Below are 21,689 nucleotides of genomic sequence, written 5' to 3' on the forward strand. Positions count from 1 at the left end.
ATACTAATTTAGTATTTGTTTACGATTCGTACTGGATTCTTCGCATTCTAAAATCTGACTTAACGGCGCATCTCCATATCGGGCTTTCAAAATAAATAAAATGCATTATCTCTCCAAATTTATACGCCTTATCATAATATAATGCGAAGAAAGCAGAATTGTTAAATTTAAATGCAGTCTAATACAAATTCAGCCGCTTTTACCAATTTTGAGATCATAAATTATTTAATTTTTAAATTTTCTACATTGTTTTATTCATCAATAATCCAAAAGGCTTTAAAAAAAGTTCTTTCAAGATAGGTATGGCAAATCTAAAGTACAAATAGAAACAACCTCAATAACTAGAAAAACGTCGATAAGTATATCAAATTGAAAGACACAAAATGAGGAAGCCTCATAGACTGTGCAGGTGAAATCCTCCCAGGTTATAAACTTGAACGCCGAGAGTAATGCACGGCATGTATATTGGTTACTAGTACGACCAAACCCGTTCCGAGCCCGTGCCCTCTGTACCGGCGTATCCATAGTTTCACTTTATGTTAAAGCGATGCTCGTTTTGCTTAGAAACATGTTTGCGCAGAAGGAAAACTGTTTAAATCTAAATATATAAAACTAGTGTTATATGTATATAGATACTAATAGACAACGTACACTTACAGGTGAAAGAATTGAAGGTGGAACCTTAATTAAAACTGGTAACATACTTTTCGAGTTTAGTAATGTTCCACAATAAAATATTGAATATTAAAAAAACAAGATTATTGGAAATACTTACAAACCTTATTATCTCCTTAAGGGCTGAATGTGAAAACAGGGTTGAAACTGTTGAAAGTTTATGGAGACTTCGAGGTTAGTAGAATATACTATTAAAGCAAACTACTACTAAATGGATACTAAAGCAAAGTACATTATCCTAGAATTATTCCGAAGTGTTAAAGTTAAAATGAGGCCAGGCAGAGAGGATCTTCAGATCAAAATTATATAACAGAGAGAATACTTTAATTTATTTGATATAATGTAGTGTATTGACGTTAAGTTAATTTTTGAGTTAAGTTTACCCAGATGATAAACCGTAAAAGCAATCTACTTTCCAGGATAACCTTGGTGAAGTCCAGGTTGATGAATTCGCAAGGCTAAATATAGATTCAGATAAAAATACCGACAAAACACGCATTAACTCCAACAAAACATAAAAGATGCCCAATATTTCATTAACATCACACGTTGTAAAGGAATTAGCATCGGCCCGGCCAGATAAATCACCTGCATAGTTCGTTACCGCCCGCGCTCCGCGGGGGTCCAGCTTCGGTCCGGCCCGTGTGGAGGTGATTATTTTGACGTGCTCACAGTGTCGTGTTGCGGCTGATAAATTGTGGTTCTGTATGATTTCTAATTTTGTATGTTGGTCAATAATTTCTTATAAGAAGCCGCCTTTTTAAATGTTTCAATGTGTAAAGTAACTTTAATTTGCGTTTTAGACGTCTGAATACGAATTAGATGCTACAGTTAAATACTGAATGCCCAAATAAGGATTTTCCGAAGTAATTCTAAACCAAAGAGCATTGGAGCGGCCCACAAATAGTGAAAACGATCTGTTTTTGAGACAAAACGAGAAATTTACATGATAGTTCGATTACAATTTTACATCGCTGAATATTAGAACAATTGTTTATAGATTCCGTATTTTAGACTGTTATGAGTTCCGAGCAGTAGGGTGCCTGACGTAACTATGAGTTAATCCATTGAGGGAAATGGCCAAGAAAATCACGCCATTCGCAGTAAAATATGCAAGAATTTAAATAATGGTACAGAATCTTTTGTGGTATTAGAAAAGCTATAGAAGACATTCCACGGCTCAACAGGTTTTTAGAGTGTGTCCATCGGAGACTAATCTTAATTTCGCTACGTATTAGTGATGAGAATGGCTTGATGGTGAGGTTTTCGATTCCGCACCCAGAAGATGAAGGCGTCAGTCAAATTTTAAAAAGTTAATTATCGAATATTTTCACAGTGGTGCAGTCCTGGACGATACATCATGTGGGAGAATATAAATCATAGCATGATTGATAGTGGTGTATATCTCACGCTCGTACTCGTGGGCTAGCCTGCTAGCTCCTTTTTTAATCCGACACAAATGATTTTACACTTTGATTCCTTTTTGTAACGCTATTTTGCTTCACGAGGTGTTCGTATTGGATTCTGATTGTGGGTCCTTCTTATTCAATGTTTTCTTTATAAGGATGTGAGCATTCTATGAGAAAGCTAAAAATATTTTCGTTAAACTTCTTGCAATAATATATGTTCAAATCAATATGTTTTTCTAAATATTCCTGAATTGTAGATGTTTGTCATTTAACTTATTACAGAATTAGGTCAAAGCAACGATAATAATAGTCGGTTATCTGCTATCATTAAGCTTTTAAAAAATAGGTATACTTAGAACAAATAACGCAAAACTATAAATTTATTTTACAAGGAATTAGTAACCAAGAGCTGTCTCTGTCTGTATCTGCCCGTATAAGCAAATAATGCGTTTGAACCTATAATAGATCTAACTTAAACAGTTCAAAGGTTTCTGTGCCAGTTATTCGCATAAATCCACAATAGATGGCCTCGTTGAAATTTCCATACAACATTAAGTGAAATTGAATATTTATTCCATTCTACCGTTCAATGTTTACAGAGAAAACTTATCAAGTTTCTAGCGGGCATTCAAGCAGCCCTATTCCCATATTTGGTGCTTTTTCAAAAGGGCCAAAGCTACTCTTTTTCACTATATAAAAATCAACCTTAAATCGACGGCTGAAGGTTTCAATTGACATGAATTAATATCAATTTTTGGACTACCTTTGTCTCTTTGAGTTTTACCTGAACCATTCTATAACAGATTAGCGCTATTTCTATTGTAGTTGAACTCCGATTCATATGCAAATTTGGACAAAACGTGCAGAAATATAATTAGCTTACGACGCCTGCGTATCGGCTTAGACCTTAGGGTCTTGACCGTGCAAACCGGTCCGTTTGTTGCTGTAATTAATGTTTGCACCGGATTGTAATATTTGACCATAGGTCACTTGAAAAAAGTGTGAGACTGGTCGGGAATTTAAGTGAGATTGGGGAACAGGGAATACCCGTTTTTAAGGAAGCTTTGTGTGACGTGATTTGCTGTAATATTTAAAAAACCAACCATACTTTTATGATGACTTTATGCGACTTAATAAGGTTCAATTATTTCTCTAAATTAACAAATTTAGGCGACTTATGACTTATGCTTTGGGCTAGCGTGTGGACTATAGCCCAAGCCCTGAACTGGGCATAAGAGGAGGCATGTGTCTAGTAGTGAAACGTATATAGGCTAACTTTTTTTTTTATGATTAGGACAATATTAATAATTCGATAACGTTTATATAAATATTTATCAGCAATAAATCTGGAAAGCCCATTCAGAATTAAGACACAACATTTTACAAATTATGTATCTTTAAGTCGTATATTTTCGGTGGATGAGATGAGAGTAACAAGAAACAGAATTTTGTGGCATTTATTAGTCATTTCGGCAAGATGTTTGGACTTCTGTAAATGTTGGCCTGTCTTGAACTTAAACGTTTTCTTCCTGATCAACTAACAATCCGATCGTCAGTACTCCTCCATTGTGGGATATCCTGCTCATCTTGAGTATTAATTCCTTGAAATTTTGCCTCTTTCTTTATCTGCGCGATTTTTTGCATCATCGTGTTGAAGTTTTCTTTCATGACCAGTTCTAATTTCCAATTTTCTTGACCGCGGGTCAGTGCAGTATTGGGGCATTTCGCGGCGTGGGAACGCTCCATTCCACCTCACGCGCGATGCTATCTTTATGTCAGCCGCGGCTAGCAAGACTCAGTTTTCCCAGAATAGGGCCATAAAATCCGGCCTGGAGCGTCATACGAAACATGTCACAGTTATTATGCTTAAAAAAGATAATATCATACGGCTGTGACGCGGCAAACAAACGGGGTAAAAGCACTGATTCTGGCTTGTTCTATCGTCATTGTGCACTTGACTATAAATACACTTGGACAAAAACATGTTTTTGGATAATTGCAGGTTATGGGATTTTCCTGTGGACATCATAAATTAAAAGAACTTTAAAGCTTAATTTTTGTACTTTGTCTCTACTACTCCTAAAATTTTGTATGACTAAAGTCATAGAAAAATGTACAAACCAAATAGTTAACTTTTGTAACATTCGCAGAAAAGACGCTGTTTTTCCCGAACTCTGTTGACCCACTTCTTTTACTGGGTGGAGTCAAAAGTATCAGCAAATTACGCTAATTTTAAGCATTTATAATATTGATAATGTTGACAAGCCTCTCATCGGTGATGCTTTAACTCTACTTGTACAGTCGCCATCAGATATATCGGAGCGGCCGAGGTGCTGCAAATATCTGAACACGCACTCTAACGTCCTCTCCAATTAGACACTAATTTAAATATTTGCATAAAGCTGGTAACTTATAACAAAATTTGTTTGTCATCTCGCCGCTACTAGTTCAGTTTCCATTTACAAATGACATCGATCAATCCCAGTCCATTGCAGACTATTTAATCAGTGTCATTTTTGACCTTAAATAGACCTTATAACGTTGCAATAAGGTATACGAATTTTCAGTTAACTGTATGGACGGTACGCAAAGCCTTTTATGTCTATGCTTGCTAATATGGAAACTTGCAATGAACATTTTAATTGACACAAACTTTCTTTAAACAGAAAGAACTAACAAAATTATTTCTATGTCTGTTGATTGAGAAATCATAGTTAATGCTTGTCCTTATAGTAAGGACTGTACCCTAAAATGAGACACGTAAGTTGATTTTGATACGATTAACTTATTAGATTTAATGCGTCTAGAATGTATTCTTTAATTTATCTCCTGTAATGTCGTAGCAATTTAAAGAGTTTTCCGGAATTCAATTATCTCGTTATTATTAAGTCAAGAAGCCTTGTTCTATCTCAAGTGATAATCGCAATGACAACGCGACTCATATCGAACATGGCGATATCGATATTATTAAAGACAGTTACTGTCACACTTCTTCTATAGGTTGCAAAAATGCATCGCGTCAGGACAACGGGTCAGTTTGGTTGACCATAACCCTATTTTCAAAGCATTACTTTGCATTTCTCACGGTCACGCAATCAATGTTTAGCAAACGGGTCTAATGGGACGGTCAGTTGGTCAACAAAGGTCAAACAATGACCACACCTGGCCCTTCGAAACACCCTCAGGACGGTCGAGCGCTTCCTTTCTCGACCTTTGTCAAATATAGGCGTATTTAAATAAAAGACGCAAACATTGCCAAATTTCTGCGTATAAAATGGCGTAAGTTGAAAGGATTTTTTAAAATATCCGTCGTTTTTGTGCCGGAATACCCCTGGGAAGCATACTCGGATGACGATTTTGACATGTCTTGTGGGCTTGAAGTTGCATTGTGTGTGTGCCGTTGTGTTTACGCTTGGATTAAGGAAATATGCGGGAAGACAGCAGATTAGGGCTTTAGTTTCGGTCAAGCTGTTAATAAGTAACGGTTATAATGGGGCTGGGAGTTTAAGGGAAGTTGAGTTCCTTCTTTGCATTCATTATTCAAAAATAACTCATGTATTTTTAAGGCTTAATTATTTTTGGCACAGCAAGCTGGATGTATAAGAATATGCAAATTATGTTTTTATGGTAAAGGAATCATTGTAATAGTTTAAAGTAAAAAAATAACTGCTTTTGCGTCAGTATGCACAAACTCTGCAAAATAATAATTCAACACAAATATAATTAAACTTAGCAAAAGTTGAAAGAACGCCAATATCAAAACAAAGATCCGACTGATACCTTTTCAATTTCGCCATAAATCACCTCTCCATTAAAATTCATCTCGAACTCGGGGGAAAAAATCGGAAGCGATACGAGGAATCTTTCTAAATGACCGGACGAACACAAAAACTTATTAAGATATTACAAACAATGTGGCCGTGATGGATGCGCCTCAGACAAAAGGTACCAACCATTGTTCAACGCCCAAAGGGCTTTGTAGATAACGTTTTATGCACTCTAATATTAAACCAGTTTAATGCTGTTAATTAATCAATCGGTGTGTGCTTTGTCTGAGTTTGCATATTTAACATGGGAAATTTAATCGTCTAATTGATAATAATAAACCAGTACAACGCTTGAACATGCAAGTTTAAGCGTTGTACTGGTTCTGAAATTTGCAACATTATCTCTGATTTTATCTTCTTTGAAAATTTCTTAATTAAGTTCGTCATTATATTTCTCAAGTTTAAACGCTTTATTTTTAAGCTCAACAAAAGTTTCATTTACTAACTACAATTTAAAAGCTTAGTCATTTTTGTAACCATTATCCGATACTGCTCAACAAAGACTGACCATATCTACAGATCGACTACAATTAAAAGTATTAGTAGCACATTTCAATAGGGTCTTTCAAGCTTTTAAAACGCTGAACTATACAGAAAACAATACTGACAAAAAACATAAAAGAAGCGTCAATGCATCTCCGCTCAAGTTTGATATCTAAGACGATTACAATCAGTACAAAGAGGCACACTTTTACCCGCCACAAATCTGCTGCTCTAAAATAGTGTTTATTGCTTGGTGTGAAAGATGATCTGCTTTAAAAAAGGAGCCTGCATCTTTGTTGACAGCAAACAAATCGTTTCGGCAAAATACAGGGTACTTTGTTAGGGTCGAAAGGGTGCTTAAGGGTGGAATGGAGAGCAGCGGGTTACCGTGTCCTTTCCGGGTGAGGTAGGAAGTGTGAATGTGGGTCCTTATGACGGTAATAAAAGGTGTTCAGTTACTTGTGGTGCTTGGTTAGTAAACTTGCGAGCGTGTCAAAGATGTAGCTATTGTGGAGGAGCAGATAGTACCTACTTTTGTTTATGTCGTATTGTGAGTCTAGTAAATAGGTACTGTATAAATTATTCTGCGTTCAAAGGTATTGGATAGGTTAATAGAAATAATTGTCTGCGAAAACTATCAACTGTATCAGATGTTTACTCTATTGAATGTTACTAATTTGCTTAATTCGATAAATGTGAACAGGTATTTAGTTTTGTTTATCAATCTGTGAAACGCATCAAAGATTATTTCCACTTTTATGAAAATCAACTATATTAACGTTATATTAAAGACTTAACCACCCGTAATATGTTTCAAAATATTTTAATAAAATCAATGTCCGTATTCAAGTCTATGCATAATCATCTACAAATTGAAGCTCGAAGTTTCAAGGCCAAAGATTATTTATTGCTGTATTTAAAATCTTTCAAACATGGAGATTCTTCTTCTATACATACACGTATTTTTCAAAATTTAAGCGACGAAATCTACATCCATGCTCCATTTTCAAATCACGTCCGCTCAGGAATCCAGACAGGTGTACGCATCAAGTGTAATGCGCGCCGCGGGTGGCTATGACCTGCCTCTGCCCTCCGGCCCTTCCTTAACCAACTGTTATCTTTTAAATTGTGAGCATTATCGTCTGCTGCGCACTTAATTCCGTTAACAAGGTCTTGAACACGGTTAAGGGTTGTTTATATTGCATTTGTTTATTTATTTGGAAGGCTGTTTTTAGGTTCAAAGGGTAAGTATAACATAAATTATATTTGCCTTTTTACTTACCATTACTATTCAAAATTTTCAGAATAGTTTAAGCTCCTTTTTTATTACACTACTATTTAATGAGTTGTAACTATGTATCAAAATTTTGATGTAACATCACATATTTTATATCAACAAAGATACATTTTTCTTTAGTCCTAGTATTTTACTGTTATTAGAATTTTTCTTAACTTCTTCATCAGCTTGAATGTGCAAATGCCGACAATAGTTCGGACAAAGTTGATCAATGGGCTGTTAAAGTCGTATGCTATGTCATAAGCTGTCATGGCTTATTCTTGTTTAGCCTTGACACGTCAGCTATTTACGCAGTCTGTACATTCAGAGACAAAATAGTCGCTTTTCATTTTATCTACTAAGCTAAGCAGTTCGTCTACTTGCAGGTCCACTAAAAGTTTTGCTTAAAATCAAATTTGTATCAGGAATTTGTTAAACATTTCTAGTAATCTTACCTATAGGTATAATAAATGCATGATTATGTCTACATCTGTGTAATTACTGTGACATTCATATCAAAGATTTGACCTTTATTTAAGACTCCAACTTTTTAATGATACTGTTCTTATTTCACTTGATTAAAATCAGTTCTTGCATTAATATTCTCAGATTCTTTGCCATCTCCATTAATCACATCGCTGTCTTTAAAACAATAAGCCTCTATATTAATTCCATCGTAATAATAAGCTATTACGGCTCATAACTTTATATTAACATTGATCGTCAACAGTTAGTTAGAGTTGCCCTTGAGCAGATCGCCTAATGACTCGACAAGATTGATGATTTCACTAATTACACCAGCGACAATGCATTCATCGTAAAGCTAAGCTATTTGCATATTTTTCAATCTATTCATATCACGGATAAGTTACAATACGAGATCGCTTAAGTTGGAAAAATGACATTGTTAACAAAAAGATGACTTTTCAAAGTCACATCCTAAATTTACGTAAAAATAGACAAGGCTTCCGAAGGCCAATATGACATACTTCAGAAAATTTTCGTAAACCTGTACACGAGTCAATTTGACTAATTAAAAAAAAAACTATATATTTTTAGAATAGTATATTTTGCCGTATAATTAGGGTATATTTTTATTTTACTTTTGTCAAAAGGATATAAAAAGGTATGATTATTTATGTTAGTTGAAAAAAAAACAAATATTTTGTTTGATCCTTCAAAACCAATATTTTCCTACTAATATTAGACATCTAGTCCCCGATTTATTACTACGCATAAAAAATTTTGTATCATAAAATAAATTATAAATAGAGGTACTTCTAGAAGCAATTAAATTTACGATGACGGACCTCATACGTTACATAGAGCAATAAATGACAACTTATTACATAGTGCCTACAGAGTAAGGATAACTACCGGCGAACAAAAAAAAGAAGCTTTAGTATTCAAGTTTTTACCTAACCAGATGCTTACAAGTTATGTATGAATAAAACATGCTGTTTTTTCTTCGAGTGCCAAAAAATAGGAGTTTGATAATAAATACGTTCCTATTAATGAATTGGCTTTTGAGGATATAAAAAAATCTTAGATAATAGAAGCCCAATATAATGGACACAATTTGACCAAGCCTGTGTATTTTTATTATAGTACTAATAATAGTAGTATGTACCTTTATCTGTTTGAATACTTGTATAATTTTCAATAAACAAAAGTACCTATCATCTTTAAGTTTTTTTTTTACTCCAGGTCGACCGATCAGACTAGCGTGAATACACTAATGGTGCTTGTAATAGCTGTGTTGGACATTTAATATCCCTGCCCATCATTAAAAGTTTGAAGTTTAAAATAACCCTTGGACCGCGTGTGCTATCAAAATCGTTGCAGACTTTTCTTGTTCTAACTCTAAAAACGTAAGTCTATCATAAAATGTTGACTCACCTTCTCGCCTCATGCCCATCTTGAGGCATTTTCTGAGCCTGCAGTACTGGCACTGGTTCCTGTGATGCTGGTCTATGGGGCAGTTCCTGTTTCCTCGGCAGGAGTAGGTCAGGTTTCTTCTCACTGACCGCTTGAAGAAGGATTTGCATCCTGTGGAACAAAAGAAGAACGTGAAAATTATTTGTTTAAATTCTGCAAGTTGAGGATAGTGCACAATCCTCATCGGATCGAAAACCGCTGTCAGGATGATTCTTAGTTTATGATTAATGAACAGAACCCAAAGACGCAGTGTGATTCGATCTGCTATCGAATGTCGGATACGACCACAAAAAAGTAAAGATCTGGAAATGCTTTCCTATTGTATGTTTATTTGTTCATTGATGAAATGTTTAATGTTCAAAAGAAAACTTTAAATCAAGAGAAAAGACTTCATGTCATATGGCATTATCTAACAGCTGCGTTTCTTCAAAGATCATCCAACTATTCCCGTATACGCTCTGAGGACGCCTCAACAACTAAGGATCTGAGAATAAGTCAAGATCGTAAAAAACCATTGAATAAGAGCAACGCATGAGTGGCCGCTATGGGCCTTTTAGGAGCCCATGTCCAGTGCACGTCACAGCTTATATGATAATGATTATATTCGAAACTCAATGTAATTTATTCTTGCATTTTAAGACCGGTAAAATAAACCCAGGGTCATCAACATTTAAATCCGGTAATTGAAAATTCCGTATCAATAACAATGTTTACTTATTAAACAAGTTTTGTGACTAATCAGTACATTTACATTATCAACCAATGAAAACCATCTTCAGTAATTATCACTTGTTAGCTGTAGATATAATGTTATTAGAAGAATCACCATAAACTATAAATCAAAGGCTACTCGGCACATAATTCGACTATTCGTATGGAAGAATGGAATCGAAACGAATCGATAAAATAGTTAAAATACTATCTTAACGAGCTTAAGACAGTTAAGAACGCTCTCATGAATATTATTATGCGTAAAAATTATAATAAGACACATTATCGGTTAGACAACGAATCCAAATACAATAAATTTAAATATTGCCTATACATTTTTGCAGATTAAAATTGGAGAAAGAATTCTCTAATCTAAGCGGAAATAATTAAATTTTCATGAGAAGAATTATGCTGATAAGCGGTAAATTAGAAAAAGAACATCACAAATGTCATAATGTGACATTCCGTTATTAAATCTGACATAGTTATGGCCTGCTTTAGCTGACGTCGTATCACCAAGTAGCTATATAACTTCTTTTTAATTTAACTGGATTTCTTATATAAACAACAATGTTTATATCCCGGTAGTCGTGCTCATTTGTGTAACAATTTAAATCAACTTTCTACATAAAAACATCAGTTTCGGTATTAAACAACTCTTTAACAAAAACACTATCCAGTTTCTTGCGTGCCTCTCCATCATTAGAATTGTTATTAATTTTATTGTAATTGGGTTTGTTAGTAATATCGGATTCCAAATAGGATGTGATCGTTTTGTAAATTGAGTTGTTAAGTTATTACATTGTTTGTTTAAAAGCGGCTACGGTTTTTCTCGTTAGGATCGTATCTTTCTATTATCTTTAAATGACCAGGGTTTTGAATATTGACACGTGATTAATGATTAATTGTAGTAAAAAGTATCATATAAAGTAGTATTTTTATTAAACAGTTATAGTATTTAAGTAGCCTTTACTTTAAGATGCTGGTGATACGAGTAAGCTTTCTTGTCCACGATTAAAATAATGTTATTCAATTTTTTCTTATCAAAATTGAGCTTTAGCTCTGAAGTAATAAGAGCTACATATGTCAAAAACGATATGTGGAGCCTTATTCAGAATCAGGAGCTCCTACATATATTTTACCAATTCAATATGAGCATCTTCATCGCGCTCACACACGCGAAATACTAAAGTAAGTTCACAACCAATACCTTTTCAATGATATTTTGATGCATCAAATGTACATTTAAGAATAAAGCCTGGTTTATTCTTATCAGTTGCAGACTAAGAGGTGGCATATAATATATAAAGTAAAGCATTTCTGCGGCTTGATACAGAGCTTATATCTAACGCTAACACAATTCCTCCAACCGACCAACGTAAGTGAAACCTCGAGCTCTGCAACATTAATTCTGAATCAGAGATCCTGTTATACTGGATTTGCTCTTAGTAATAGTAACAGTACTGAAGCGAAACCTAAAGAAATATGTTTTGAAATACGTTTATTTTATACTGAGATGCATTCTGCGACAATAGGCGTGGAGGGAACTGCGATACGCATAACACACGATAAACCGGGATGCTACTTTGAAATGCATTTCTGCATTACATTGTAGCCTAGGAGTAGTTTTTTTATCTCTTCTTCTTCCTTGTCGTATCCTCATGGCTGAGGGACGTGACGAATGTGGACACTTTTCACCAGCGCTCTCCAAGCCACTCTGTCTTGGGCCCAGTGCATGCTAGCCTGCAATGTGGCGTTTGTCTCTGACGTTATTCTGTCCGCCCAACGCGTGGCCATACGTCCACCCCTACGCTTCCTTGCCATACGGCCAGTAATAAGGAGCTTTTCTAGGCTATCTGGCCCTGCCCTGCTCAGATGGCCAAAGAAACCAAGTACACGTTGGGAGCAAACAGTGGAGAGCCTCGTTGTAATGTTAAGTTCGTCGAGAATTGATGCATTTGTACGGCGTTCAGTCCATGAGATCCGGAGCATTCTCCGCCAGCACCACATCTCGAACGCATCTATCCTGCGACGGGTTTCGGTTTTGATGGTCCAGGTTTCGGACGCGTATAAGAAGATCGAGAAAACAAGGGTCCGCATTAGTCTGATCTTTGTTTTGCGGTTTATGCTTCTGTTATCCCATATTTTCTCGAGTCTTTTCACCGCAGCTTTGGCCATCTGTGCTCTTCTAACTACCTCTGAGCCGCATTCCCCATCGTCACTTATTTGAGATCCCAGGTACACAAACTTGTGAACCACCTCCAGATCGTGCAACTCGTATGTTCTCTGCGCTTTACCAGAGCGGTCAATAAACATCAACTTCGTCTTACTTCTGTTGATTTTAAGACCATACTCATTGCTGACGAGCTCAATCCTTCGCAGCAACAGTGCAAGTTCGTTTTCAGAGGCACCTATTATAGTCGTGTCATCTGCAAAACGGAGGTTACTGATTTTTTGGCCACCAACCTGGATACCCCCCTCCCAGCCTTCCAATACCCTTCTCATTATGTGTTCACCGATGAGATTGAACAGCTGCGGTGACAGGATACAACCTTGCCGCACTCCTCGTTCAGCTCTAAAGGGTTGTGACACAGTGTCCTCTATCCGCACTCTAAGGTCGCCTCCATAAACTCGCGAACTAAATTGACATGAGTTTGACAAATAAAATGATACCAGGAATAGCAAAGAAAAAATAGTCACGGGTATATGTCGATAAAATGATATCGATAAGTAAAATATTGCACTTACTACCCATGTCATAATTATAAAGGGGTCACAAACGATTTCGATTAATATGAATGTGACGAGAAAAGTGGTTAATTCGATTGTAAGATTGTGTCGTTACCAATCAAATCAGGAGGTGCGGATGAGAAACTGACAAATTTCAGTGTCATGTTAGTGTGCAACAACTTGCCGTTCTTTATTTCAAGAGCTCGGTTGTCGCCATAAATCTAAAATTGGTGATTTAATTTTATACATGTGGCCGGTAGATGAGATTGATCCATAATTATTTATAATTGGTCAAGCAGATCTTGTCAGTAAAAAAGGCGGCAAAGAAAAATGAAGGCGCGATGGGATATCGTCTCATAGTAAATTTGAATTTCGCGTCTTTGTCTACTGACAAGATTTGCTTGATCTTGACCTAATTGTCAACTTAAACGTCCAGTTTAGGGACTGGTCTTCACAATCGAAGCAATAGGGATACCGAGGCGAATTAATTTTTGCGTCCACACCACTCGAATTAAATGAGAAATTAATCACATTATACGAAATATTTCCCCGTCTGGGCCGGCCTTTTTTGTATTTTGAGCCAAAATCACTTTTTCTATGTTATCACCTACAACTTAATTGTTACTCTAGCTGTAAGTTTTCCTAACAAATAAAACAAAATAAATATAATAAAATATTTATTTAATTACAATATGTTTATTCAATATCCTTGTCTCTATTAGGTACTATAAAATTGCACAATTTTGGAAATACCGACATTATCTAATTCAAACTTTTTTGAAAATATCGATATGAACAACACTGGCCAAACTGTGGTATCATTTGTGCACATTGTCCTGTCAATTTAGTTCGCGAGTTTCTGGAGGCAACTTTAGACTCGCTGCTCAAGTATAGGTTTTGCACAAGAAAGATTAGGTGCTGCGGTATCGGTATCGGTAGTTTTTTTATACCTAGTAGAAAATATTTATGTTTTACGTAAATTGTTGCTATTAAAATGTTTTTTGTGTTCTCATTGTTTTCATTTCCTTCAACATGGACCATTTGACCCATTCTCAACCAGAAGGGTCCCTAACCTACTTATTGTCGGTTGTCATTAAGGCGCTAGTTCCGTATAAGTAGTAGCTTCAATTTGAAATCAACCTTATCGACCACCAACCATTTCATAATGTAAGTTACTCTACTAAAGATGTAGGTAGCGTTTTTCTTGTCCAATTATTTAATTAAGTCGCATTTAGGTTACGTATTAATTTAATTTAAAATACTTTACTGGCTAGTATTCACTATCATACGAACGTTTCATGTATAGATGTAATATACAATAACATATCATAAAATAATCATATTATATCGTAAATTGATTGGTATGACGCATTAGTATGGCTCAGCAAATCACATTGTTGTGTTTTCGCGCGCAAGATGTTACACCTAGGTACATATATGACGGTCGTTTTTGTCTACGTGACAGCGTGATAAAATGGCGTCCATCTTCTATCCCACGGAATCAAAAAGCGACAGTTATTTTATCACGCGGATAAAACGATCCATAATAAGCCTGCTGACTAACTTCAAAACATGGAACCTCCCCCGTTTATCTCAAAAATAACCACCGTAACCGTGATCTGGCATTGTTGCAAAGTTCATTGAACCTTTATCTCGGCGGAATACAATTTGTTGCAGATATTCCCAACGATAGTAGTAATTGGGTACCGCGACGTGGGTTTACGACAATATTAAACGGTAGAAGAAAACCACTGCCGTATTCGAACTTCAAGATATTCACAAGAGACGACACGTACTAGATCCATTCTAGATACGTTATAGTTTAGATATCAACTAGTTCTCTTTTGCAGCGCAATTCGGGCAACCAATGTCACATGTGATAGAGTAAGATATCTATTAGATGTGAATTCGATCTCTAAGTTATATCCTGTGGAAATCGTTCAAGAGTATCTCCAGAATCGCGCAAATGTCAAATTTCAACAGGTTCGATCTTAAACATATCGTTAACGTATCTTGGTGATGTCTAATAGATGTTTATTTCATAATCCGAATCGGGCCCCTAGTCACTATCAGATATAGCTGAGCGGTTCAGGTGTTCATAACTGTCTGAACATGCGCTCTAAAGGGTTGAGAATAGAGGCGTGTTTAGATGTTTGTTAAGATCTTGACCGGATATATATCAAGGTGTTTAAACCACCGTTTTGTTCACACGTGTTTGAAGAATGGCCGAATGAATGGATTTAATAGACAACACCTTCCAAATTTGCAAACATGAGTATAAAAGTAAGTTGGAGCTAAGAAGAACACTTCCAGCTTAAAAGCCTTAGCACTAGAGATGCACCGGATATCCGGTTACTATCCGGTATCCGGCCTATCCAGCCATTATATTACTATCCGGCCTTATACCGGATAGTGACCTACTATCCGGCCGGATACCGGATAGTAACATTGCTTGATTTCGGAGTAATAAAATTGGATTTAAGAAACTAACACGGTTATAATCGTATTTATTTATTATTTTAAAACAATTTAATCATTCCACTGACTTGCACGCGCACTCATTTCGAACCTAGAAATGAGTGCGCGCGAACGTTTACTATGAAACAGGTCAAACCTGCAAAATGCGCACCTGAAAAACCGAAATGTAGGTATTAGTTCTGCTGGCCGAGTATCCGGCCAAACAACTATCCGTTGCATCTCTACTTAGCACACTAGTCAGTCAAACTAGGATTAAACACTTTCTTGTCCCCCGTACTAAGCCCCCCCCCCACATCTGGCGTCTTTCGAGCGTCGGCGTCTGTCGGCGTCGGTCCAGCGCTATGGAAAATGACGTCGCTGCGCAGTTGCGTCGACGCTGCGTCGACGTTGCGTCGACGTCGGCCATAGAATTGTAGACGCCGACGCTCGAAAGACGCCAGATGTGGGGGGGCCCTAAGATGTAACACTTTCCTTTATTACTGGATTGTAGCGAGAGACGATGTAAGGTAATTATGTCATGTCATCATCCGATGTACGCCATCTGGCGATGACACCTAACGTTATATATTCAATTACACAAACGGGTCTACCGCGATATAATTTCATTGTTTTTACCTTTAATTCCGACGTTTCAGCTGAGTTGCACCAGCTGTGGTCACGGAAAGACCACAATAATTTGTGTAATTGAATATGTGTACAAAACGCGAGAGTTTAAAGTGTTATACCTAACGTTATAGTTACAGCAAAGACATATGTGTCGCTTAACTTCAAACTCGGGTAAATCCATTCGACCTCTCAGCAAATAGCTACCCTTATTACCTTTTCTTAATACCAAAATCGCATAATCTGACAGATGGATTTACCCGAGTTTGAAGTTAAGCGACTCATATGTAACTTCATATAAGATGAATAAAGTCTAAGAAAAACACGTGCCTCGGAAATCAAGAAAAAGTCATTCTCGGATAGATGGCGCACACACCTTTGGCCTATGCTCGGCTAGATAGCGTTGACGACACCGTTTCATATTTATCAATTTTAACAATGAACATGGGTCAAAATGATATAAAAATAATAAAATCATTTATCCATATAATTTCATTATAATATATAATAATTTCATTTTTTTAGTTTAACCCTTTTACACTGGAGGCACAGATATATTCATTCTTTTTATAATTTTATACGCGTTTATTTTGAGTTATAGTCGTGTGTCGATAGATGGCAGTAAATTTACAGTGACTACAACATTTACTATGACAGGACCCCTCTATACTATCTATTCTTTTTAGTTATAGGTACAGATTAGTAGGAGTCTTCGTACGACAGTATTTTGTAGGTAGGTACTCGTTTTCTTCAGTTTCTATTTTATTCTTTCCAGAGATATTATAACTCTAAAATGTAGTTATAAGAAAATAGCTATCATAGTAGATGTCTAAATTATAAAAAAAACAATCGGATGCTAGAAAACTAAGTTACAATTTCTCACTTATAAATATGTTATCAGATTAGAATCTGTTTTATTTTTCCAATCTTGTAAAGTAGAAAGACTAGCGTTCTAACAGATAATCTGGCGAAATTCCGGTAAAGATGTAGCCACATCCAGATCAGGCGAGGTCGCATGCATATTTTCCATACGTTTTTTTGCCAGCCTTAAGTTAAACGTACTAGTGCTCGACATGCTAATGCCCAATAGATGACACCTTGTTGTCACCTCTATTGACAATGACTTAAATTTCAAGATCACATGTACTGGGACCGCGTCGAGCACCAGAACGTTTACCTTATAGTTACTTTATTCCTGGACTGACCACTTAGAAAAAATAAGTCGTCTCATATATCAGAATCCATAAACTTCCAGTATGGCACGTGTTATTAGGCGCACAATCTAAAACAAACATGTGTACGCATACACGCACTCACACACCTCCACTTGTACATTCCAAATACCACAGTTTTTATTGATCTAGTAAATATTTCAAGATGACTCGACAAGTGAACGGAGTCCGTCCAATTTTCTTTTTACTGCACAGCCATTAAACACCTGGCTATAATGACTGGCCGATTACCGCAAACTATGAATTAGCGTAGCCATAAAGCCCGGTTATGACTAAAGTTGCGTAAAGCAAGGACGACGTGGCTATAGTGCATCTTTTTGTGTGAGATATGAGGTCAGTTAGTGAGTACTTTTACACTAAAGATACTTATGGGTCGAAGTATACCACCAACACCCGGGACCCTACTAGATGACCATATAGAACGACGCTTTTCTCTATATTCCACAACATACGAGTATGAGGAAACTATTATTTATCCTGTGGTTTGGGACAGACGGCCTGACGGACAGACGGACAGACGGACAGACGGACAGACGGACAGACGGACAGACGGACAGACGGACAGACGGACAGACGGACAGACGGACAGACGGACAGACGGACAGACGGACAGACGGACAGACGGACAGACGGACAGACGGACAGACGGACAGACGGACAGACGGACAGACGGACAGACGGACAGACGGACAGACGGACAGACGCACAGACGGACAGACGGACAGACGGACAAACGGACAAACTTACAGACGGACAGATGGAGTCTTAGTACGCTTTTACTCCTTGGGTAGGGAACCCTAAAATGGTATCGCGATTCAATAATTCTTGTTGGTTTTTCAATTAGGTACCTATGCACTTCGTAATAAGAACATTTAAAACAAAGTAACACGCTATAGCTTTGATTTAACGGTCGCTCATAATGAAAAAATATTGTATTGGTATAATAAAATCGTAAAACACAAATTACATAATGGCTGAGTGGTCAATTATACAAGTATTTTTTATTACACCAACGGCCTTCTGTACAGATTCTAGTGGTTTTATGATTCTAGGAATTTCAACTTTATAGGAAAGACTTTAAGGTTTATAGGTGTGTAATAATGACTTTCGTTATATTATAATGATTCGTCTGTAGTGTAATGAACTTATTGTATTGAAGCTGTACGCTAACCTTCAGGGCTAGATTTTCCACTTTTCATTGAAACAATTTAATTGGTTTTCATTAACTGTTAATTAAAATATAAACTAAGATTTATACTAAAGATTGTCGTTATTAACTATGCAACGCTCCTACCCTGGAATTTAAAAACGAATGTCAGTAAAAAATAAAAAGAAGGTGTCGGTTGCAAAATTAACATCCCACAAATATTCCTTTACTTTTAGATAATCACTTCGGTTCACCAATTATTGGAACACAGCATTAATTTTATCAAAAACATGTAGAAACTAATTATGTATAAAATAAATCGAATTAGACTCTAATAAATTATCAATTTCACATTTACTATTAAAATAAAAATAGCTTTTATTCCATCATATAAACATATTTTTTTACATTTCCTTTGCATGCATAATTAAATTTTTTAGTTGCATATATTATTTCATTTTGTTGTATTTAAAATATAGAATTGTATAATATATTAGTAAAGATAGGTATTATTCATAAAATATAAAAGATTCAATTTCGATTCCACTTCCATGATCTATTTGTATCACAGTCATTTACATTTAAAGCCATACGCCAAAGAGGCGACTTCCACATTTACTATTACTTTAGCGCTATAAATAAAATAAGAATAAATCAATTAATTTTAATTTGCTTACCATCAATCATTAGAGGCGTTAGGGTAAATCATTAGTGGACGATTGGAGCACTAATTATGGGTGTTAGTGGCGCTTGTACCCTAATAGGGTTAAAATTACGAGTAAATTGCTTTTATTAAGAGTCACTCAAACCTAGCCATCAGATATATCGGGCGGCTAAGGCGCTCACAAATATCTGAACACACCTCTATTGTCAGGGCGTGTTCACATATTGTGAACAGCTTGGCTGCTCTGATATATCTGATGGCAGACTTCAGTTAGCAAAGGTAATAAAAAAAATTCGCGGTAGACCCGTCTATAAATGTGAGTTAATCGGCGCGATTCGGGAAATGTGTTTCCCACACACACACATAACACACATACACACTCACTACACACACACACATTCACTAGATATAAAATAGTAACGATATGTGAAGTTCCACGGCAAAAGGTACCCTATGGCGGTTGGTGCTTTGCTTACTCTATTATTAACGCCGCTCCAATATGATTGCGGCCATAAGGTGCCTTTTGTCGTGGAACGTCACATATCGTTACTATTTCATATCTAGTGAATGTCTAATTCATTTCCCGAATCACGCTGAATATATGTTCAAAACGCGAAAGTTTTAAATAAGTATTATACTAAATAAATTTCCACAATGCATCGAAAATTCCTTTCATTCGATACTTAGGTACAGTGAGCGAAATTGCATGGAAAAATTATGAATTAATTCATTGATTACCGGCATACCATACATTTTTACGGTTGATGATACGTCAAGTATCAAAAATAAATGGCCACGACAAACACAGGACCTAGATCGTTAAGACATGCGCAGGAGTCATTAGTGCTGTAATTTTTCATTGATTTGCTCGTTTGTACCGGAGGCAACAGCAGGATGTCTAATCGACTTGTCTTTAATTATAATTAGCTTAGCTTTTGCGATGGCTTGTACAGTCACCTGCAATAATATGTTAACAACGGAGGCCGCAAAAATATCTGACACGATCTTATGTGTAGAGCCATAAGAGCGCGTCACATATTTGCAAAAAATTGCGGCCATCGAAGAGTAACATTATTGCAGGTATCTGTATTCATTTTGAACCATATTTATTTGGGATTTTGGACTAAGTTAGTATAAACTAAAAGTAGTTGGGTTGTAAAGGTTGTCTGGAAGAGATCGCTTTTTAGCGATAAGACCGCCTGTTGTTTACCTCTGCCTGTATTTCTGTTTTCTTTTGTATTGTCTTATTTTATTGAGGTGTGCAATAAAGAGTATTTGTATTTGTATAGTTACCTGGTTTACGGTACGGCACTAATTTAAATATCGTCTTCATATGCATATGATAAAAATATATATTAAGCACATTTAATGTGCTTAATATATATTCGTATAACCTTAAAAGACAAAAGATACACCTAATTAAATCCGTTTTTATGATCAACATAAACACACAAATTAGAATTTTAAAATTTAGAGTATCGGAAGCCAGTCATAAAATACACAGTTATACTTTTTATTGTGCAAGAAGGAATCAATTAGTATAAAAAAATGAATATTAATTAAGAAAGGACAACGAACTGTGTATTGTTATCGATTAATTATTCAGATTTATACTACCTTACTATCTTTATGTGTGTGCCACTTTGTAGATTTAAACAAGTTTTAATATATTTTATACTTGAATACCTGAGTATATTTTTTACTAGCTACCCGCCCCGGCTTTGCACGGGTTACAGAAAACCTTAAAAAAATATACACTTAAACCTTCCTCAAGAATCACTCTATTGATAGGTGAAAATCGCATGAAAATCCGTTCAGTAGTTTTTGAGTTTATCGCGAACATACATACACACAGACAGACGCAGCGGGGGACTTTGTTTTATAAGGTGTCATAGTGATACTTGCATACGTGAATAACAAAAATAAAAGCACAATAAATATAAAGTAGTTATTTGTTTTACAAGGAGGCAAAGTTGTTGTTTAACCGCTCGTGCTACTATTGATACCCGAGCAAGCGAAAGATTCCAAAACTGAACCTCGAATTAAATGTAAAATATCAAACAAAATCAAATCCAAATGAATGTTATTAAATATGTATCATCCAAAATCATCATTTAAACGTCAATTCTACCAGCAAACATAAGAAAACAACTCAAAATTTGCATTAGATTAATTTGCCTCACATGTGAATAAAATGCAACTTTGCTATCAGTTTTTGAAGTGCAAAAAAAGGCTTTCTGAGCTGGTGTGGTGAAAAGAGCATCATACAACTCCATACGTCAATAGATAAAACTATGTTGTAAGGGTAACATAAATTCTACATCGTTTAAAAAAGCGACATGGAAGCGTTTAAATTTTTTAAACAATAACACATAAATTACGATTTACAGCGTGACAAGCGAACTAACAAATATGGCCTTAAATTAGAGACCTCATAAACGTCACTATCCCGTGCTGCTTTGGGTACTTTAATTCATATAAATTTTAGTTTGATTCATTGAATTTATGGCCACTTT

The 21,689-nt window shown here is 35.9% G+C and overlaps 1 protein-coding gene across 1 annotated transcript in view; it reads right to left on the bottom strand.

Moving 5' to 3' along the window:
• The window catches only part of LOC134669314 (steroid receptor seven-up, isoforms B/C), a gene marked incomplete at its 5' end in the record, with an annotated part of 128,591 nt that overhangs the window by 95,362 nt on the left and 11,540 nt on the right, over window positions 1-21,689 (bottom strand). The window contains one exon of the mRNA XM_063526821.1: window positions 9,570-9,719. Within this exon, the coding sequence (XP_063382891.1) occupies window positions 9,570-9,719 (150 nt within the window). The remainder of the gene's footprint in view (window positions 1-9,569; window positions 9,720-21,689) is intronic.

Source organism: Cydia fagiglandana, chromosome 12, assembly GCF_963556715.1.
Source record: "Cydia fagiglandana chromosome 12, ilCydFagi1.1, whole genome shotgun sequence".
NCBI lineage: Eukaryota > Metazoa > Arthropoda > Insecta > Lepidoptera > Tortricidae > Cydia > Cydia fagiglandana.